This window comes from Theobroma cacao, chromosome 9, assembly GCF_053813885.1.
Source record: "Theobroma cacao isolate CCN51 chromosome 9, ASM5381388v1, whole genome shotgun sequence".
In the NCBI taxonomy this organism is placed as follows: Eukaryota; Viridiplantae; Streptophyta; class Magnoliopsida; order Malvales; family Malvaceae; genus Theobroma; species Theobroma cacao.
In genome coordinates this window covers 42,901,874-42,920,985 of record NC_142647.1, presented here as the reverse complement: position 1 = coordinate 42,920,985, position 19,112 = coordinate 42,901,874, and the positions used below count along the sequence as shown (strand labels likewise).

The 19,112-nt window shown below is 34.9% G+C and overlaps 2 protein-coding genes across 2 annotated transcripts; one reads left to right on the top strand and one right to left on the bottom strand.

Moving 5' to 3' along the window:
• Positions 1–555: 555 nt before the first annotated feature.
• Positions 556–3,368, top strand: LRP1 (Lateral root primordium (LRP) protein-like protein). The gene is given in 4 exon segments (XM_007015233.3): positions 556–1,569; positions 1,572–2,502; positions 2,662–2,921; positions 2,923–3,368. Coding segments are annotated over 4 exon segments (1,350 nt in total). The 5' UTR covers positions 556–1,497; the 3' UTR covers positions 3,010–3,368.
• Positions 3,369–11,030: 7,662 nt separating this feature from the next.
• Positions 11,031–16,969, bottom strand: LOC18589992 (ankyrin repeat family protein). Its single transcript, XM_007015229.3, has 7 exons — positions 16,859–16,969; positions 16,615–16,762; positions 16,164–16,251; positions 14,444–14,508; positions 11,492–11,560; positions 11,354–11,403; positions 11,031–11,249 (listed from the first exon to the last, which is right to left on the bottom strand). Exons 2-7 carry the CDS (start codon positions 16,687–16,689, stop codon positions 11,138–11,140), a joined length of 459 nt encoding a protein of 152 aa, XP_007015291.3. The 5' UTR covers positions 16,690–16,762; positions 16,859–16,969; the 3' UTR covers positions 11,031–11,137.
• Positions 16,970–19,112: the final 2,143 nt, after the last annotated feature.

Genomic DNA, 19,112 nt, shown 5'->3' with positions numbered 1-19,112 from the left:
AGAAATAAAATCGAAGCCGAAGTGATTCAAAGGTAGTAGTTGAAATTAAATGTTTGACATACATACATACATACATACATACATACATCTATAAAACAAATGAAAATTGTCCCCCCTGTGCGAGCAACTACCACTACTACTGCTACTACTATTGAATAAACTAAACTAGGACAAAAATCTTTAAACACGGAGACAGTGAAGAAGATGAAGGAACCAAGGAAGGAAGACTCTCCCTTGCCGTTTCCTTTCTTCTGACAAAACCAATCCAAGCGACAGAGCAGATCGGATACATGGGCTTTATTGAGGGAGGAGTGATGATGAACTGTTTTTGGGACTCAACGTTGAGTAACTTAATTCAGGGTAATTAAGGAGCGTGGATACACGCACCAATACATGAGGAGCTAAGGGGTGGGTCCCCTCCCCATTTGCTTTGTAGCTGAAAGGAGAGTCGACGCGGGTGAGAGGAGAGTGAAGATCACACCACATAATAGTGTGTAGGGGAAAGGATTGTCATGTGACTTTAAAAGAGGGCATAAAATTACAAAAACTAGAGAACAAAAGTCTTTATACCCCCTTCCTTTCTCTCTTCTATAGTTAGTGTGATTATTGGAGAGAGAGAAAGGGGGAAAGAGAGTGAGAGGTTGAGAGGAACCCACCTCAGTTTCGCTTTCTAGGAAACCAAATTCAAAGACTAAGTGAAAGAGAGAAGCAGACAGAGAGAGGCAACAACAAGAGATAAAAGAAAGAAAGAAGGAAAGAAAGAAAGAAAGAAGAGAAGAAGAAGATGATGACGGCGATGATGATGGTGATGAAGACAGAGCAGGATTGGAAGAGAAAGGTCGGCAACGAATAACAACACAAGAAAGATAGAGATACAGAAAGAGAGAGAGAGAAATAGAAATAGAAGAAAACATAAAAAAGGGTCGTTATTGGCTTATTGCATAGAAATATATTTATATATTTCGAGCTTTTTGTTTCTTGCTTTCTTATTACAACACTGCAGCAGTAGCAGAAGGCTAGTAGTATCAGCTTGAGGCTAAAATTTCCCTTCTTTTTTCTCTCTGCCTACTTAACCAGAGGGGAACTCAGTCATCTCTCTCTCAAAACCCCAACTTCATTTTCCTAATAAAAGCCAAAGTGACAGTAGCAGCTTCTAGTAAGCCAACAGAAAACACTCTCTCTCAGTAGCAGCAGATTGCAGAAGCCAAAGAACAAAAAAAAAAAAAACTACTGCTCGCTGCACTAATTGGAAAGCCACCCAACAAACAAGATCTCTCTTTCTCTCTCTCTCTAAAGCCTTCCCTTTCTTTTTATCTTCTTCTGCTACAATTTCAGAGATTTTGACCCCACCTTCTCTCAACTCATATAACACCCGCATAGATATCTTCTTAGTTTGCCCCTTTCTCCACTCCTAAATCTTTTCGTCTTCTTTCTTTTATTTTTTTTCTGTTTTCTTTTCATTAAAAATCTTAACTTTTACTCTTATATACATGTTTTATGTTTACAAAGATTGAGTTTTTAACAATCAAAGGAAACATCTTTATACATATAATTTTGTTATTATCATTGTCATTGTGGCTACCACAAGAAGACAGCTACCTTCAGACTCTGGAGCGTTTGCCGATTGGGCGACGTCATCGTCCACAGCAATCCGAGCTGGCCCCGATGACCTTTCCCTCGGCTTTAATGCGAATGCTGCCGCCGCTGCTGCTGCCCCTGGATCCACCACCGCTCAATGGCCACCCTCAGCGCGTCAAATCAACTACGGACTTTCCCATGAAATGGGGATGGTTGGTCTCCGCGATGTCTTCGTTGTTGCTCCAGCTTCTTCTTTTAACCATCACCACCACCATCATCACCACCATACTCAAGATCCCATCATGGCAAATGATCAAATCAACGGTCAAAATGCTGCTACGGCACTTGGCGTCGGTGTTGGCGTCGGTGTTATCCCTCTTCTTACAGCAACTCCGTGTTTAGCTTCACAGAATGTGGAAGATTCTGATTTGTTGAGTAACAATGGTCGTAACAAACTTAGTGGGATGCAGTTATGGCAGAATCAAAATTCTTCTTCTCATTATCTTAAAAAACCATCATCAGTTCCTGATAACAATAATTCTTCTTCTATGAATTTGATACAAAGCAGCGGTGGCGGTGGGATGGGAGGTGGGAGTGGCGGTTCGGGTTCAAGCTCAGGGACCACGTGTCAAGATTGTGGGAACCAAGCCAAGAAAGACTGTACTCATAGGAGATGTAGAACATGTTGTAAAAGTCGGGGTTTTGATTGCCCTACTCACGTGAAGAGCACGTGGGTATCTGCTGCTAGGAGAAGAGAGCGTCAGCTCATGGTGGCCGCAGCTACTGCTGGCGCTGGCTCATCAGGGTCGACCTCTGGGGCTAAGAAACCTAGATTGATAACTTCACAGACTACAACAACTTCTCATACATCAACTTCAAATACTACTCCTCCTAGAAGCTTTGACACTAGCTCAAGTCACCAAGGTATGTTTTGTTTCTCCTTTGATTGTTGTTTCGGTAGTTCTTTGGTTTTTTTTTTTTTTTGTTTATGTGATGGAGCATGGAAAGATTGGTATTTGCTAGGGTTGTTTTCGGAGGGTGAAGTTTGAGTAGGGTTTTTTTGCTGAATTTTGCACATTGCAGATGCAGGTTTTAAAGAGTCATTGCCGGGGCAAGTGCGTGCACCGGCGGTATTCAAGTGTGTAAGAGTGACAGCGGTGGAGGATGGTGAGGATGAGTATGCATATCAAGCAGTTGTTAAGATTGGTGGACATGTGTTCAAAGGGTTTCTTTATGACCAAGGAGTTGAAGGAAGAGATGGGTTTCCTAATATATCCGAATTGCATTTAGGTGGTGGCGGCGGCGGCGGTAATGGTGGAGGGAGTGGGAGACATGGGGGATCATCGTCGTCTCCAGTTCTTGATCCTTCTGAAGTTTATGCAGCCACTGGAGGTGGCTTGCTTGCTGGTTCGAGTTATGGTAATCCAATAAACTGAGATCATCTTCCGAGTAAAAGGTAGTGGATTGACTGAATCGGGGGGATGGCATTGTAGCCTATTTCGTACTTCTGCTGCCTGCTAATTATTCATAGGGTTTTGGTAAATTCTTCTTTTGTAGACTTGTATCCTTATTAACATATGTTCTTTTCTTTTGCTTTCAACTGTCTTTGGCTTTGAATTTTCTTATTTTTCATGTTCGTTTTGCCTTTGAAATTGCACTGAGAAGGTCATAATAATCATCATCTTGTCCACGAGGCTACATTTTCTTACTCTATTAGGATATGTGTTGTACCGAATTGCAAATCATAGAAAATAAAGGTAAGAAGAAGAAATCCTGTACTAGTAGACAAATATTAGTTCTTCAAAATTTGTGATGATAAAAACCTGTTTGCTTTCTTGAAGTTGTTGCCTTTTCTTTTCTTTCCTTATTCCTTTTGTTAATTAGAGTTGTGTTTGGCAAAGGTGAAATCTACAGTGTAAAGTACTTTTCATTACCTAAAGAGTTGAAGTTATGAACCTCATAAATTTCTCTTGACAAATTTCTCCATCAATAAATCATATTTTCTGTTTTTCTTCTCTCATTCGAATCATTTCTGATCACAGCATTCATTATGGGATGTAGCATAATATTCCAGTAGCTCTCAGTTCTGCTGGTTTAGTAATGAGCCCGAAGTAAATGTGGAATTCATGATTATCGTGCTTCTTTAGACTTTAGTTTGAGAAGTAGTTGTTGTGTCACCATCATTCAATGCCTAAGAAGAAAGAGCATTACATGGATGTCGCTGTCGGCCCACTTTACTGCTGTGGCATTTCTGCAATGTGGACAAGTCTGCGATTGCATGTATTCATGAATGCTTGATGTACTTGCTTCTTCTGTTATCCTGGTATGAGAAATGTCCTCTACCAAAATTTCAACTTTAGGCTTGTATCTAATCCTTGTATGTTATATTTTAATCTTCTCATAATTTTTTTTCTTGGTAGAATATTAATACTGAATTCTGCACCCATTACCCCACCTGTTCCAGGAGACATTGATTATGTACTTCCATGCACTATAGGTTTAATGAAGTGAATTTGCTAATATAGCTATTCTTGCATTTTGATTAATTGAATATTTGTTTGCTTTTTGGTGAAAGAGAAATATGCAACGTATTGGATATTTGTGCAATATCCTATCAGTTTGTGGGTTTTCTCCTGGCTCTTACGTGTGTCACTTCTGCAAACCAGGACAATAGATGTTGGAGATGTTGTTTGGCTTCTAATGGTACTTTATTCCTTAAGATGCTGCAAATATATGTAATTAATCCTTTTGGCTATGATCTTGTGTATAATGTTGACTAATGTGGATTAAAATAAGAAGAGGCATGTATTTAAAATGGTTGTTTGTCTCTTACTTTCGGCCCATTGGCATGTTGTCCCCCTTTAGATGTCTGCATATATTATAGTAATAGGTGGATTTCATCATGTAGATTGCACTATCCTTCTTTCTTTCTATATATGCCTGTATTTTATGCTACTAACCTAAAATGCTGCAGGCTGCATCTAAACCATGTGTGCTGAGAAAACAGTCTTAATTGATTGTGTGCAGCACTTCTTAGCTTTATCAGACACCAAATATCTATGACACATGACAGTAACCACCTCCACTTTTATTTTGGATTTTGGTTCTTTTTGAAATCTAGGGTATATTTCATATTTATGCCGGGAACCTACCTATGACATACTTGATCCTTTTTACTTTGTACATATGACTCTCAAGCTGAAGTATCCATAAAGAAGGAATTACTGTTTTAGAAAGACAAAAAATAACAATGCATTTCTTATTGGTTTTAGGTTGAAGATGTATATATAATGAATTAGTTTGTTTCTTGTAGATGATGAAGATGCTGAGAGTGTGAAAGGTTTTGCAAGTTAGATTGATTTATTGCTTGGTTTTGCACTATGCAGATGTTCATTGAATTTTGCTATTAAATATCCTTATAGGATGTACAATAGATTTACACCTGCTTAGACTAATTAATTGCATCTTTTAAATTTTCATGACTTATCAGCTGTGATAGAGATTGGAATCAATCTTCACCAAAATTTGTGTTGTTAAATAGTAATAATCTAGCTAGTGTGGCCATGTTGAACTATTTCTGACAAGATCTTCACTGCTGATGAAGCATTGAGAAGAAATTTCCCTTTTATATCTTCCTCTCAGATTTCATATTTTTGTAGGAGTCGTTTTGTCTTTTCATGCTTCTGCACGTAGAAAACTATCAAAATCAGCATGTATTTGATCAATTTCTGGTAAGTTTATTTATTGTTCAATGCTGAAAGCATTGAGAAGTGCTTCCATTTCATCTGCCTCAAAAATTTTTAAATGGTTCATTCCAATATTCTTGTCTCCATGCTACTGCATATAGAAAGAGAATGGCTTGAAAAAACCTAAGCTAAAGCTTACAAGTTTCTTAAAAAGAGTGTATATCATTATAATCACCATCTTTTAAAGGTTGAGGTGACAAAAGCAAGAGGATTCAGAGTTTTTCCACCATTAAATGCATTAGTAAAGACTATTGGAGGTACTTAGCTTCCTTTTTCCACCTTTAGTTGCATCAAATTGAAGCTTGTATATCTGAGGATGTGCTTTTGTGTGTATTCACCCTTCTACTTTCAAATGATCTTTATTTGGCCTCTTTTCTTTTCCTCATTTGTCTCTATGGGTCTGTTTGTCTTTTGTTTTTGTTGGCATGCAGCTAGTTATCTGTATCTCTGACATTATTATGATTGGGTGCAAATTGATCTTGAGATTTAATTTGTATAATGTGAATGAATTTGTGCATGAACACAGCAGACAGCACATGATGTTGGGAGTATCTGCTTCATTTCAACCTGCTGATTGATGAGTGACACACTTTGAATTGTTTGGTGATTTGAAATTAATTAATTGCTCATCTCACATGCAAACAGTCTTTTTTGTTGCCCACTCATATAAAAAGTGATAAGTTTAGAAGTGTTGGAATCTGCAATGTTTCTAATGAATATAAAAAATCAACATGCGGTCTGCATTAATCTCGCTTTGTCTCTAGTTGGCATCTTAACAGCATGACTCCCCATTGCTTTGTTGCTAGTGTGCATCTCTGATATGTTTCTTCATGATTATAAGATGATTTCTTTTTTTCTGCCTATGGGGAAAGTCTACTATTATCTTGGCAGAGTCTTGTTTGAACAACCAAAAATTACTAGAAAACTGCACGATTTCGAAGAAATTCTACTCAAAACCACTTGATGCAGTGCATGCTGAGCTTAAGATTCTGGTCAATCCCACAAATGGTTAAAACTTTTTACATGTGTTTACTTGGCACATGGAGCAGGTCTGCCCGACTAAGCATCTAACTAAATAGTGATGATTGATTGTTTATTATTGTTATTATGCAGCTATAAGCTATCTAAAAGTCAATATTCCAAAGTGTTCCCAGTTACTACTGATATATCTGCAATCCACAAGATTGTTTCAGCTAGTGCTGTCACTCTAGTCTTATGGTCAATCGTTTGCTGCTGCAGTTCTCTATAAGCATTCTGGAAGTGCACTTTACATCTTGTTAGGGCAACTTACATGTATGGCTGCAGAATCCCGTCATCAATTCTCATGCTCTTTATAGCACGAATATTGTTTCAGTATAATAAAAGGGGTAGCTTGATTATCTGTAATTTCTTCTTGAAATGCCCTATAATGGAAGATAAGGTGAACATAGTGTTAGAGAGCCTGTTTTATAGGTGGTGGATAAAATGTTTTTGCTGCAAGTAGGGTTTGAATGTTGTAAATGGTATTAGTTTGAACCATGCTACTGACCTATTATACCCTTGAAGGATATAGGGAAGAATTTTCTTCTAAATGCTGTGTAATTCTCAAGTAATTGTCATGATAACTTGTCTTTGAAGTCCATTATAACTGATGGAAATGTAAGCGATCATGGTGCCTTTGCAAAAATGCAATATGTTCAGAAAATGATGGCTTGTGGCATGTGAAAATCATGTTACCGCCGTTTAAGCATGTAACCCTTTTTAAAGTTATCTTCTAATTATTGCACATGATTGATAATTTGGGACGCTGTAAGCCTTGATAGAATGAATGTTAATTATCTGATAAACAGTTTTCAATGACTCATATTGTTAATTAGCAAAGCTGTTGGCGACATCGGTTCTCTGTCTACAAATATCAGTGGTGGTTAGCTTAAGTAATAATGTTTCTTCATGTACCAGAAACCATGTTAACAACTTGGCGGTGTTTGTGACTGGTGGGCTGTGATGAATCTTATTTTTGCTGCTTTTTTTGTCGTTTCTTTTCCTTTGCTTGTTCCAGCAGCCTTCAATCATTTTAGTGCCAGATGGGGGGTTGATGGTACAAAGGGTTATTTTCCCACGCGAAGGAACAAAATTTAAAGCTCTCATTTTCCAAAGGGACAGTTTCCACAAATAGCAGTGAACTTCATTTAACCTTTTGATGCAAATTAAGGGTATAAAGGTAAAGGGAGGTAGTTTTGGTACAAGGGTTTCAGATGCAACACTAATGAACAAACTAATGTGGTCGTGTTTTTCCAAAGTGAGAATCTGTACATATTGGCGGGGTTTGTGGGGTTGGCTTTGTTTGTTCTTGGCCGATTTGAATGCAACCTGTCAACCAATCCTTCTTCATCTCTCTCGTCTTAAGGTAGAGCCACAACCTTTCCCTCCCCTTCAACCTCCAACTAACACAAAAATCATTGCACCAGCAGCAGGCCTTTTTTTCTTACGTTTTATGCCTTATTCTTGGTCATTTTGGCCTATGCTAGCATGTACATGTGTCAGACACGCGAGGCAATTCTTGGGGTAAAATTTTCAGGGTCCTGGGTAGTTAGCAATGTTAAGACATTTTCATATAAATAACATTCTCCAGCTATATATGTGGTAACTGTATGGTTGATTAGAGAGGAATAATAATAATGTTTAAAATTGGAGTTAAGATAATTTTAAAGTTCTTCTGAAAAGGAAAGAAGAAGAGACGGGACAGACTTGGAGAGAACTTTTTTTTTTTCTCCTTTATGATGGGGCCTGGGAAGAGGAGGGCGAAGACTTTGGTGTTGGGAGTGCTTCTTTTAGATGGGAAAAGTGATGGCAGCATCCATTGGGCAGCTGACCACAATGTTGTCTTTGCACCCACTGATGCCTTGCCATTTTTTGTTCAAGTGCTTCTAAAGGCGACGAATTCCGCTTTCTTCTACTTTCTTCTTTTCCCCCTTGTTTTTGCTTCATATTAGGATTGGAATATCCTCTCTTTTCAATGCCGTAAGCTAATCAAAATTTACTAGTTACAGATTTGGCAACATTGGAAGCTTGCAATTTACACTTATTTGATATGAGATGCTTCTTCGTTTTTAGTATACGCACACGCATACATACATATAAATATATATTTTTAATTTGACATGTTCGAAGAATAAAAAATATTATATACATATTTATTCAAACTTTGAATAATTTATTTTTGTATATAAATAAATGATTTATAGGATTGCAGGATTCCTTATAATTGTCATTTGCGTGGAACATTTTTCATTGTCCCATCACCAAACATAAAATATTTTAGGGATAATAATGTCATAATTAATGGTGGGTTTACCACTTGAACTTCTTCTTACACTATAACGCACCAAGTAAGAAACTAAGGCGAAATCATTAATTTGCTCTAAAACCATGATTATCGACTCAATTAATTAATTAAAGCGTTGCTGCATGCCCGAAATTATGGCTGAAGTAGTTTTCCAATGGTTTGGTTAGGATAGTGTGATATTATGTTGAATTATGCTGGATTTGTAACCAAGTTATAGAGGATGAGCAAAAGATATAGGGTAAAGAATATGATTAGTGAGAGATAAATAATAGATAATGTTCCTGCTAAGCTAAGCATAAACTTCGTACTTAATTGTCTCAATGCATGCTTACTTAGCTTATGGAGAAATGGCAATTATAGAGGGATCAGTTTGACATTCAAACCTTATATTGTATTTATTTATTTTTTTTAATTAAAGGAATAACAACTGTTAAGTATCATTTTTGAGCTCTAGGTGCCCTTAGCTTTGAAGAAAGGAACTATATATCTCATTGTGAAAAGAATAGTGGTGGAAGGAGAAGAGTAGGCAAATGAATACCCCCTCAAAAGGCAAGTCCTTTTTTCATTATTCCTCCCATTTCTTTATAACATTGAGAGGAGTAGTAGTGATTAAGAAATGAGCAGATCAAAGGGGGGGAATAGCCTTCGGCCGATACAGTGGCAAAGGTTGGTGGTCTTTGCTCCTTATATATTAATTAATTTAGATAAAAAAAAAAGGGGTTTTGGATACAACATTAATTCAAAAGTCTCTTTTGGTGATGCTATGATGCTGCTATTATTAACTCATTTCCAGTACTCATAAATAAAAGAAAAAAAGGAAGTATTGCAAAAAGGTCTATTGTTATTATTGTTATTATTATTTATTAATAATATCTGGCTACTTGGGATTTTTGTTGCTCAATGCACTTACATTGAGTGCATGTCTTATGAAAGGGAGGAATAGAATCTTTTTTTCACTTGATTGAGAAAAGGAAAACCCTCCTTCCTTAGATGTAACAATGAAAATATGTACTTGTATTTGTTTGGATAAATAATGCTACCAACTATAGGAAAGAGTCCAGCTGGATAGCAAATCTAAAATAGGGTCTTTCTTGCTGAGAAATACCATCTCTCTTCTCTTTGCAAGTAGAACTGGGGCTTTGGTTATTAGCATCATCTCCTTGTTCTCTGCTACCAAAAGTTATCACAGAAACTACTTTTAAAAGCAGTCAAAAGATGAAGATGCACAACTGGGGAGGGGGAATCCACCACTCCAATTTTAAACTCAAGTGATTTGTAAGTCGATGGCTTTACTTTGAGAAGGATGTGGCCTTCTCTGACAAGTTAACAACCATATTACCACTACCCCAAGAAAACTGTGATTAGTTTCTTTCTGGGTGCATACGCCATTTAGCATTGCCCATCACTCATATTATCATGTAGGTTCTCCTTGGTGCAATCCACCGCTGGACTGCCATATTACTTAAAAAAAACCTTTGTTTTTTTTTTTTTTTTGTGTTTTGTTTTGGGTGAAACCTCATGTCATAGCTTAACTACTTGACATTAGGAACGATGCAACTATTAATAGCTCAACAAGTTAAACATCCTCCTGCTGAGATTTCAGGTCAATAGAATGTAATTCCAGGGAAAATAACAATAATTTATGGCAAGAAATGAAATTGATTCTCAAGATTCCATGGTCGTTTCAAATAACAGTAGAAAACCTAAGCCTTTTCTTTTCATAAAGTGGGAAGGATTTCAACATAACCCAATAAACAAAAAAGGTTGATGATGGTTGGGGTGTAATCATGAATCCTTTCCACAACATGAAAGGATGGCACCTCCAGGACGCTCAATTCCACTAGAATAATCCCCTCTACGTGCCCAAATAACAAAAAACATACAACTGTTGCTCGTTGACAAATGTTTAGGCAAATAGAATGAGGAGGTTATTATTACTTGAGATGCAGAAAACAGTACCTTCAAGCCCAACCTTTACAACTACTATTATTATTTATTATGGCTAATCAATGAAAAGCTCCCCAACATAAGAAAAAAATATATTATCACAAAGACAAGTCTGATGCTGCATAAGTCTGTTTTTTGATTACTAAACAAGAGTATGATCCCAGCATAAAGCCACAAACAAGGGAAAGTTTCTTTGTTAATGAATCTGGGAAAGGGTGAGGAATGAGGATCTTTTCTACCCTTTATTCCTCCATGAGCATCACTCAATTTTTGCTAAGCATAATGGGATGCTTCTTGTGCCAAAGGGCAAGACAAAGTTCTTGTTAAAACATAGATCTTTCATATCAAAGAACTACCAAGCATTAAGTAATTAGGCAAAGTCAGAAGACAGCCACTATGACTAACACCAAATTTTTTTACTATCAGGGACCAGATCGGGAAGAAAATTATATTATAAACTAAACTAACTCATAAATTTGTATGAGCAAAGATACATACTTTTCAAACTATAAACTGTTGCTTCCAATATGAGGGTCCAATTTTAGGAAACATTGATACCAGTAAGCTCCAATTCTGCACTTGTAACATTAATTGCATTTATAACATCCATCTTTCCCATGCTCACAGCTTCATCAATTGGAGTCCGCTCATGGCTGCTCATCAACCAGTTCCACAAATAATCATTTATTTGAAAGGAGAAAAATGAAATTCAAACAAAGAATTATTAAACTCCAAATCGACATCACAAATAACTCACATATTTAGAAGGCTTACGTTTGCTCCTGATAAAACCAATTTTTTAACTACCTGTCACCATCATTTATAGAAGAGTTCAAACATTGAATAAGTATAGCTAAAGTGACAAACTATAGCAAACAGGAGCTGCAATAATTACCTCAACATGACCATTGAGACAAGCCCAATGAAGAGGGGTATTCTTCTCCACATTAGAAGCATTAACATCCTGATCATGTAGAGGCTTCAAATTTAAACAAGATGTTCCACAAAATATAACTAATAAACTCTGACATACAATAAAGGCAGCTCTTAAAGTCGTATAATTTTTGCAGGCTTTAGCAACAATTATAGAAGTCAAAGTACTCAATTATCTAAGCTCATGAAAATACAGGGAAAAGAACTGTTGCCATTCATGCCAAGAAGAAATTTTAATAGGGACTGGCTTCCCAGATACTCCATGGAGAGGTAGTTGGTATATTGCCACACAAAATTTGAAAGCTTGACAGCAGACTGACTACAACCAACACTAACTGGTTTATGTTTTACCATTTAAAAAAAAAAAAAAGCCTTTAACACTACAGCACATGAACATTGACCATCTATAGAGAGGATTCTTATCATGAATCTACATGGGCACCTGATAAGAATTGACAATCAATCGTAAAATTCTAACTGTAGCAAATATGGTTCCCAATAAACAGTGTTTGCAATTAATCACACTTTGAAGAACATTAATCTCGATATAAATTAATCCTTAAATATTCATCTTCTATCCCACATCACCTTACTCTTATGCCAACTACTTGAATTGGAGAACAATCTTCAATCCAATTTAACCACATAATAATTAACTTCTCTCATCTCTTTATCCTATTGATATTTGAAAGAGGCATAAAAGTTATTAATTAGAAAGCTACGATGATCTTAGAAAGAATGAATGATTTTCCTTTGGACAAATGTCCCCAAACCCTCAACAGCATCACCGCAGAAGTCACAGTTTCTAAAATTAACTCATAAAATCTTGCCAGGAATCCCAAATGCTCCAACAAAGTATGACAGAAACTAGTCAACTACAAGGCAAGTGATAACGGGCCTTCTTACTATATCCAGTTTCCAAAGCCCTAAGTCCAAGAGCAGAATCTCAGATCCACTTCATAAAACCACTATCAGAGTCCAAAATCTGCTCAGTCCCTATAAAGGCATTTTGAGAACTTAAATCACTAAACCAATCACATCTTTAATTCTCCCCCTAAAAGTTCTTCTCACCAAAACCTAATATAGTTGTTATTCACAATAAAATCTGTTTTCTATGACCATGAGTCCTGAAAGTCCCTTATCGGTGCTTGGAGTTCTTCCTTTTGGCCAGAAACTGAGCTTGGATAAGGTGTGGGGAATTTCTTAAAGTTTTGTAATGATGCAATTCAAGATGCAAAATTTTGAAATTCACTTTCTGGTAATTGCTTTCGATGTAAGATTCTATTTGGTGAAATCATTAATCAAACACAAAACATAGAATTGTACCAACCAAAGCAAAACTACATACCAAAGGAAAATTAATCCACTAAAGCAAATAAAACCCATATAATATAATTATTTTACACTCTAGTAGAAAATGCTTCAAATTTGTTGCTGGTCAAGAAAGTTTTGTAACTTTTCATCATAGTTAATTATACCCAACAATATGCTTACAGGCAAATATAAATAAGAAACAAGTTATTTGCAGAATTTGTCTTGCAAAAAATAAAATAAAATGTAGTCAAATTTACTTTGATCAACCACAAATAGTTGCAGGAATATGGGTATGAAAGGGCCAGAAGCAGAGGAAGATAAGAACACAATTTCAATACAGTGGGTAGAGTCTAGACCAACAGTAATCCATTCACACTCATCATATATGTATTCCTGTGTGTCTGTGACAAAAGGGACTGAAACTTATGTAGCCAAAATCTCAATTGAAGTAATTGCAGAAAAAGACCAAAGAAGAAAAGGGAAAAAGAAAAGAAGCAGCCACCATTCTCAGGTTTTCATCACTGATGCATCTAGAAGAGGTGAAAGAGGGCAATGGAGGGAGACATCCAAGAAGAAAGAGATTACGGGAGGCAAGACCAAAAAGGGTGAGGGAGATCTTGTTGCCAACAAAAAGGGAAAAAGAAACATAACATTTTAATCAAGAGTGTGAAGAAGAAGAGAGGCAAAGCTAAGAACTGAAGTTATGGAGAGAGAGGCTGAATGAATGGAGAACACAAAACAAAAGCAGAAAAACTAAAAGGGACTTTACTATCAAATCCCTACAAGAAAAGACCCAGGTATTTCAACTAATTCCCCCGTTAAATTGGTAAAGAAGAAATTTACCAATGAAAATCTTCTATCCTTCCCGAAAAGAAAGATCTTCATAGAAGTAGTCCATAAAATCGCAGCCTAAATTAGCCTAAATTTTTAACCCTGTCACACAAAAAACCCTAGTTAGGTAGGTATATAAGTTGAACTTGTCCCTAACAAGGTTACCTCATAACATGCTTATCTTACGATGTGCAGATGTGGGAGAAAATTGCTTCATTCCCCTCCTCCCCTCCCAATCCAACACCTGTGAAGCTTGCATTATGGGGTAGGGAACTCCTGGGCAAGATGCCTATTGTACGGTAATGTATCTTTTAGCCCTTTTCCTCAAAAATAAATGTCATGGTTATCCTTCCTTTCTTTATGATAATTTCAAGTATTTTTCTTTTGCATTTTAAACTTTTAAAAAGAGTCAGCAAAAGTGGATATAAAGATAAACACAAAACCTCCACATCAACAAGACCTAGTATAAGCCTTGGCTTTATACCTCATTTCCAGTATTTCCTCTCCATCTCACCTTTTGTGCTACACTCTGCAGCTCCCTATCCTACCACCTCGTCAGACCCTCAACTCAAAGGAAAAGAAAAATCCAGTTCTTATGGAGCAAGTGCAGCCTAGATTTTAGAAAGAGATTAAAATTACATGATGGAGCTAAATCTACATGACCTAAAAGTTTTCTCATGCTAAAGTTTTTCTGAATAACTCAGGCAATCAAGTGATACATAATAAAATAACCACAAAAATAAATACTCATAAGAGAATTATCACTCACCACTCCACTACCAATGAGATACTCCACAATACCAAGATGTCCATTAGCTGCAGCCATATGAAGCGCTGCAATATTAAATCAGTCATTAGTAAATATAGGCAAATGAAAATGTTTAAAAAAAAAAACAGTAACAGCAACTAATAAGCATAAATGATAACCATATGCTGAGAAGTTTCTATTGAATTAGCAATTCTCAACCAATTGAGCAAATGGGTCCATTCTTAGTTATTTTCTTCAAGCAATAAAGACCAGGAAATTTCTTATGATCAAAATATATATTAATCTGCCAACTACAAACTCATTGCTGGATAACTCTTTTAATGCTCATTACAGCATATATAAGTTGGAAAAGGCCTCCAATGCAATATCTTGTTGACCTAGGACATTCTGTAATGTTGATGACTGCACAAAGCTAGAAACAACAAATTGTTCATAACAATAATTTAAAGAATATTTGCAGAAAGATTTACAAACAGAATATAAGAAAACAACAACAACAACAACAATGACTTTGAGAAAGATTTACAATAAGAAAAACAACAACAATACAGAGAAATATCATAAAAGTACAGGAAATGGGAGAACAAAAAGGAGGAAATACCAAATTCCAACATCAGGATGAAAAACATATGACAATTCCTAAAAATTGACAACATGATGGGATTTAAAAGCCCATCAAATAAATTCCTATACAATGTGAATACTACACTGTCTCTTCGAGAAACCACATCATAGTGTCTTAAAAACTGCTATAATATGTGAACTACAGAATTGTGCTTTAATGAGTAGGGCTATAATAAATACTATAGCGTCTCAAAAGATGATATTAATGTAATCTTGATGGTGGTAATGATGGTATGGTAAGAATATTGAGCTGGTTATATTGGGTGATACAGGCAATGGCTGAAGGCTAGGTGATTGTCATGATGGTTGGTCGTGGCAATGATGGCAGAGCTGGCAGACGAGGGAGAACAATAATGTTGATGCTGATATTGTTATATTGGTTGACATCTTAAATGCCCCAAAGCTTCTTTTCTCCTCTGGTGCTCATCTGACCTTTAATCTGGAATCTATTAAAAATGAAAACTAACCCCTTCTGATCAGCAGTCAAATATGACTTCATAAATAGTTATGTAAATAATTGGGCACAAAAGTTGCAACTTGCTATCGTTAAGCCAAGCTGGCCGAATTGTCTAGACTTGGACTTTAGTCAAGTACAAACTCTATGGACATACCAACAAGGCTAAATAAAAGCTCAACCATGATCCAAGTTCAGCAAGTTGACTTCAACCACAACCTAAAACCCCGTGATTTGTGTTTGACCATCTAAACTCTAGAAAGCCTAACTCAAGCAATTATATGTTCTGCTCAGTTGAGCTCATTTAAACCAGAATCCAAAATCAAAAGACTGTAGAAAAAAAGCCATTTTAGATCTCGAAGACTTGCTGCAAAATCCATTTCCCTCGTGTCAAACAGCTCCCTAGCCTCAACATGACTCCAACTAGCGAGTAATTCAAAAAATAAACAAATGGCTAGTACCAAGACTACATCAATTCAAATAAATGGCAGCACACAGACCACATTTACCTATCATGATAAACATACATAAACAATATTCGAGACAATTAAGTGAATTATGCAACTAGTAAGATTTGAGGAAAAGACAATCAATACTCAAAGTTAGTTCAAAGAGCAATGAAGCCATAAAATTAATAGGAACCTGTCCGGCATTGTGAATCCTTTGAATCAAGAGAGACACCAGTAGATGCCAATCTTATTAGATCATCGATATCATCATATCGTGCAGCCTGTCAAATATTAAAAATACACAAGAACATAACTTGATTATGAAGTGCTAAGTGAACAGCAAATACTGAAAGAGTTACAATTTGGAACATAATGCTAGCAAGAAGTGGCAAACCAGATATTTATTTACTTTCCTCTTCCTTTTCAACCCTACCAAACTATAACCAGGGAAAAAAAGCCAAAGAAAAAACCCATTCCTACCCAGCACGCTAGTAAAGAAAAACATCTGTTCCTTTCCTTACATTATTCTATCACCCTAACTTTCTATCTTTCCTTCCAAGCAAAGCCTTAAAAAAGTCATAAACTCGAGAAAATAACCAAAAAAAAGGGCAAAACAAGAAGAAAAAACTGATTCAGTTTATAACCTCAAGCAGTTCCTCAACGTTCTCCTGCATTGTTTCTGTAGAGGTCTGCTCTACTCCGTTTGCCTCCATGCCCATCTCTTTGTTTTAGCCCAAGGATAGTGAAAGAAAGCTTGGATTTGATTCTTCAGTTCAAATGCGATAAATTTTACTATATGACAGCAAAACATGATCAAATTAAAGTGTTTCTTATTGTTCTTAGTGAAAAAAAATGAATAGTTAAATAAATGAAAGAGACAGAGCAGACCTAAAATAGCTTGGGGAAAAACAGATAGCCGGAGTCTCGATGGTTGTGGGCTGTAGTGGGCGGCGTGATATGCTGAAAGAGAGATGATTCTGGCTATTTTTAAACTTTGTTAATATAACGATCTCAACATTTAATTGTAATATTCTATTATTATTATTATTATTATTATTATTATACATATTTGTCCTGAACCTTTCAAATTGTTCATTTTGGTCCTCAATTTTTGGACGTCATGTTATATATATTATCCTAATTTAATCGTCATTACTTAAGACGATTATGAAATATATGGTTTGGATATTAAAATTTGTCGACAAGCAAATACATTGGTTTTATATAGTTGTTGTTTACTTTTATTCTTTTTGGAAGTAGAAATAAAATTTTTTAAAATTATATACAAAATATATTATTTTTTTAAATGACGAAATGCCAATTTTACTTTTATTTAGATTAATTATATTATAATTGATGTAACAATTTAATTAGTTGTTCATTTGGAATCAATTGTTATATTACTCCTTGTTTTATTTTATAATAATCTTCAAAGGTTTTGTTAACGAGTACTTTTGATACTTTTAAAAGTTATTATATTAAATAATACTTTTTCAATGTATTTAGAAAATGATCACATTAATTAATCTTTCTTCATGAGGCAAATAGGAAAAACCAAAAAAAAAATCTATCAAATGAATCTTTTTTATACCTAACCATGCAAACATGCAAGTCATCTTATCTTATAAAAATAAAAAATAATTACGAATATAGCCTTGATTACAAAACATTGATTTTTTTCACTAGAAAAAAAACTTGTTATGACTTATACAAGAAAACATTAATTGGTGTAAATCGAAATAATTGATCTAAATTTATTGAATTTGGTTACTTTGATTTTTTTTTATTTTGGTATTACTTGGTTAAGAGGGATAGTTTAATTTGATTCTTTTATAAATTTTTATTATTCAAAATTTTCAATCAAACTGTTATTAATAATATATTTTTTAGATATATTTTATATATAAAATTAAATATACATACACAATTAAATTAAAAGCAGTTAAGCTTTATTAGTGAAACATTAAGCAAAATTTTTTAAATATATTTTACATATAACTATTATTAATATTAAAATTAACTAAATTGATAGAAATAAATCGATTTTCAGTTATAATTTGATTAATTTTAATTAATTCAAATTTCAAAATTTTAAAATTGAATAGATAAACTGACAAAATACTTACCTTTAATTATGAAAGAGTTAAAGCATATATTGTTTTGATAACATATTTAACAGTTGTGTGGATGCTTTTTACGTCATCGTCTCTTTAAACCAATTTAGATCTTTATTTTTGCATGGAGAGTCATTGCTTGAAATGATTTGTGTTAAATTTTTTGTCAATATTCAACACTTTTAATTGATTTCCAAATTTGGGTAAAATCACTCGAAATGAGATTTGCATGTATGAGATTAATGGTGGAGGATTGGACTTAATATCAATGAATCGATTTTGAGAAAAATATATTCATAAATATTAACAATTGTGAGTTAATATCATAATCTGGTATTATAAGAGATAAATAAGTTTTAAATTTATAAATAAAATTTTCTTTCACTTAATAAAATATTAGAATGGTGCTTATTGTTGAAATATAGTGTATTTCATAAGGTTTTAGCATCCCACATTGCTAAAGTACAAAAAGAGGTAAGTGCCTTAAATAAATGAACTCATTATAAACTTGTTGTAAATAAGGAAAAATGAGTGGGCTTACATGCATATGAGATCAGGCCAAGTTTTGAGAAAATTCAAATTTCCCCTTTGCGTGTGAGTATACACATGAGCTAGGCCAAAGTAAAATTTTTTGTACCTTGGTTTTATTTTTTCTCAAGTTTCTTAGCCTTTGACTCATACTAATTGAATCAGTCTCAAACTCTATCTACATGCTGACTGAGTATTTTTAACTCTCCTGATTTAGTGCAACGTTCATTTCAATTTAATTTTAAATCCCCTGATTTGGTGCAATGTTTACTTCATTTTTAGCCTATAAATACAGCCTCTCTACTTTAATCACAACACACACTAACAGTTATCTCATCTCCTCTAAAGCTTCTTTGCATATTTTCTCTGTTTTCCTTACCTTCACGTTGGGTTTTTTTTTTCCCTCAAAAAAGTCTTTTTATTGTTCTTGCTATCCTTTACTAGTTTGTACAAACTAATAAAGAAGAGTCTATTGAATTTTGAAGGATAATTGTTACAAT

Excerpts from the sequence above, each read along its gene's own strand:
- LOC18589992 (XM_007015229.3), bottom strand. The coding sequence starts at position 16,689 with ATGGGCATGGAGGCAAACGGAGTAGAGCAGACCTCTACAGAAACAATG. Across the intron at positions 16,252-16,614 it reads ACGTTGAGGAACTGCTTGAG|GCTGCACGATATGATGATAT; the intron begins GTTATAAACTGA and ends AATATTTGACAG. Across the intron at positions 14,509-16,163 it reads GGATTCACAATGCCGGACAG|CGCTTCATATGGCTGCAGCT; the intron begins GTTCCTATTAAT and ends TTAATATTGCAG.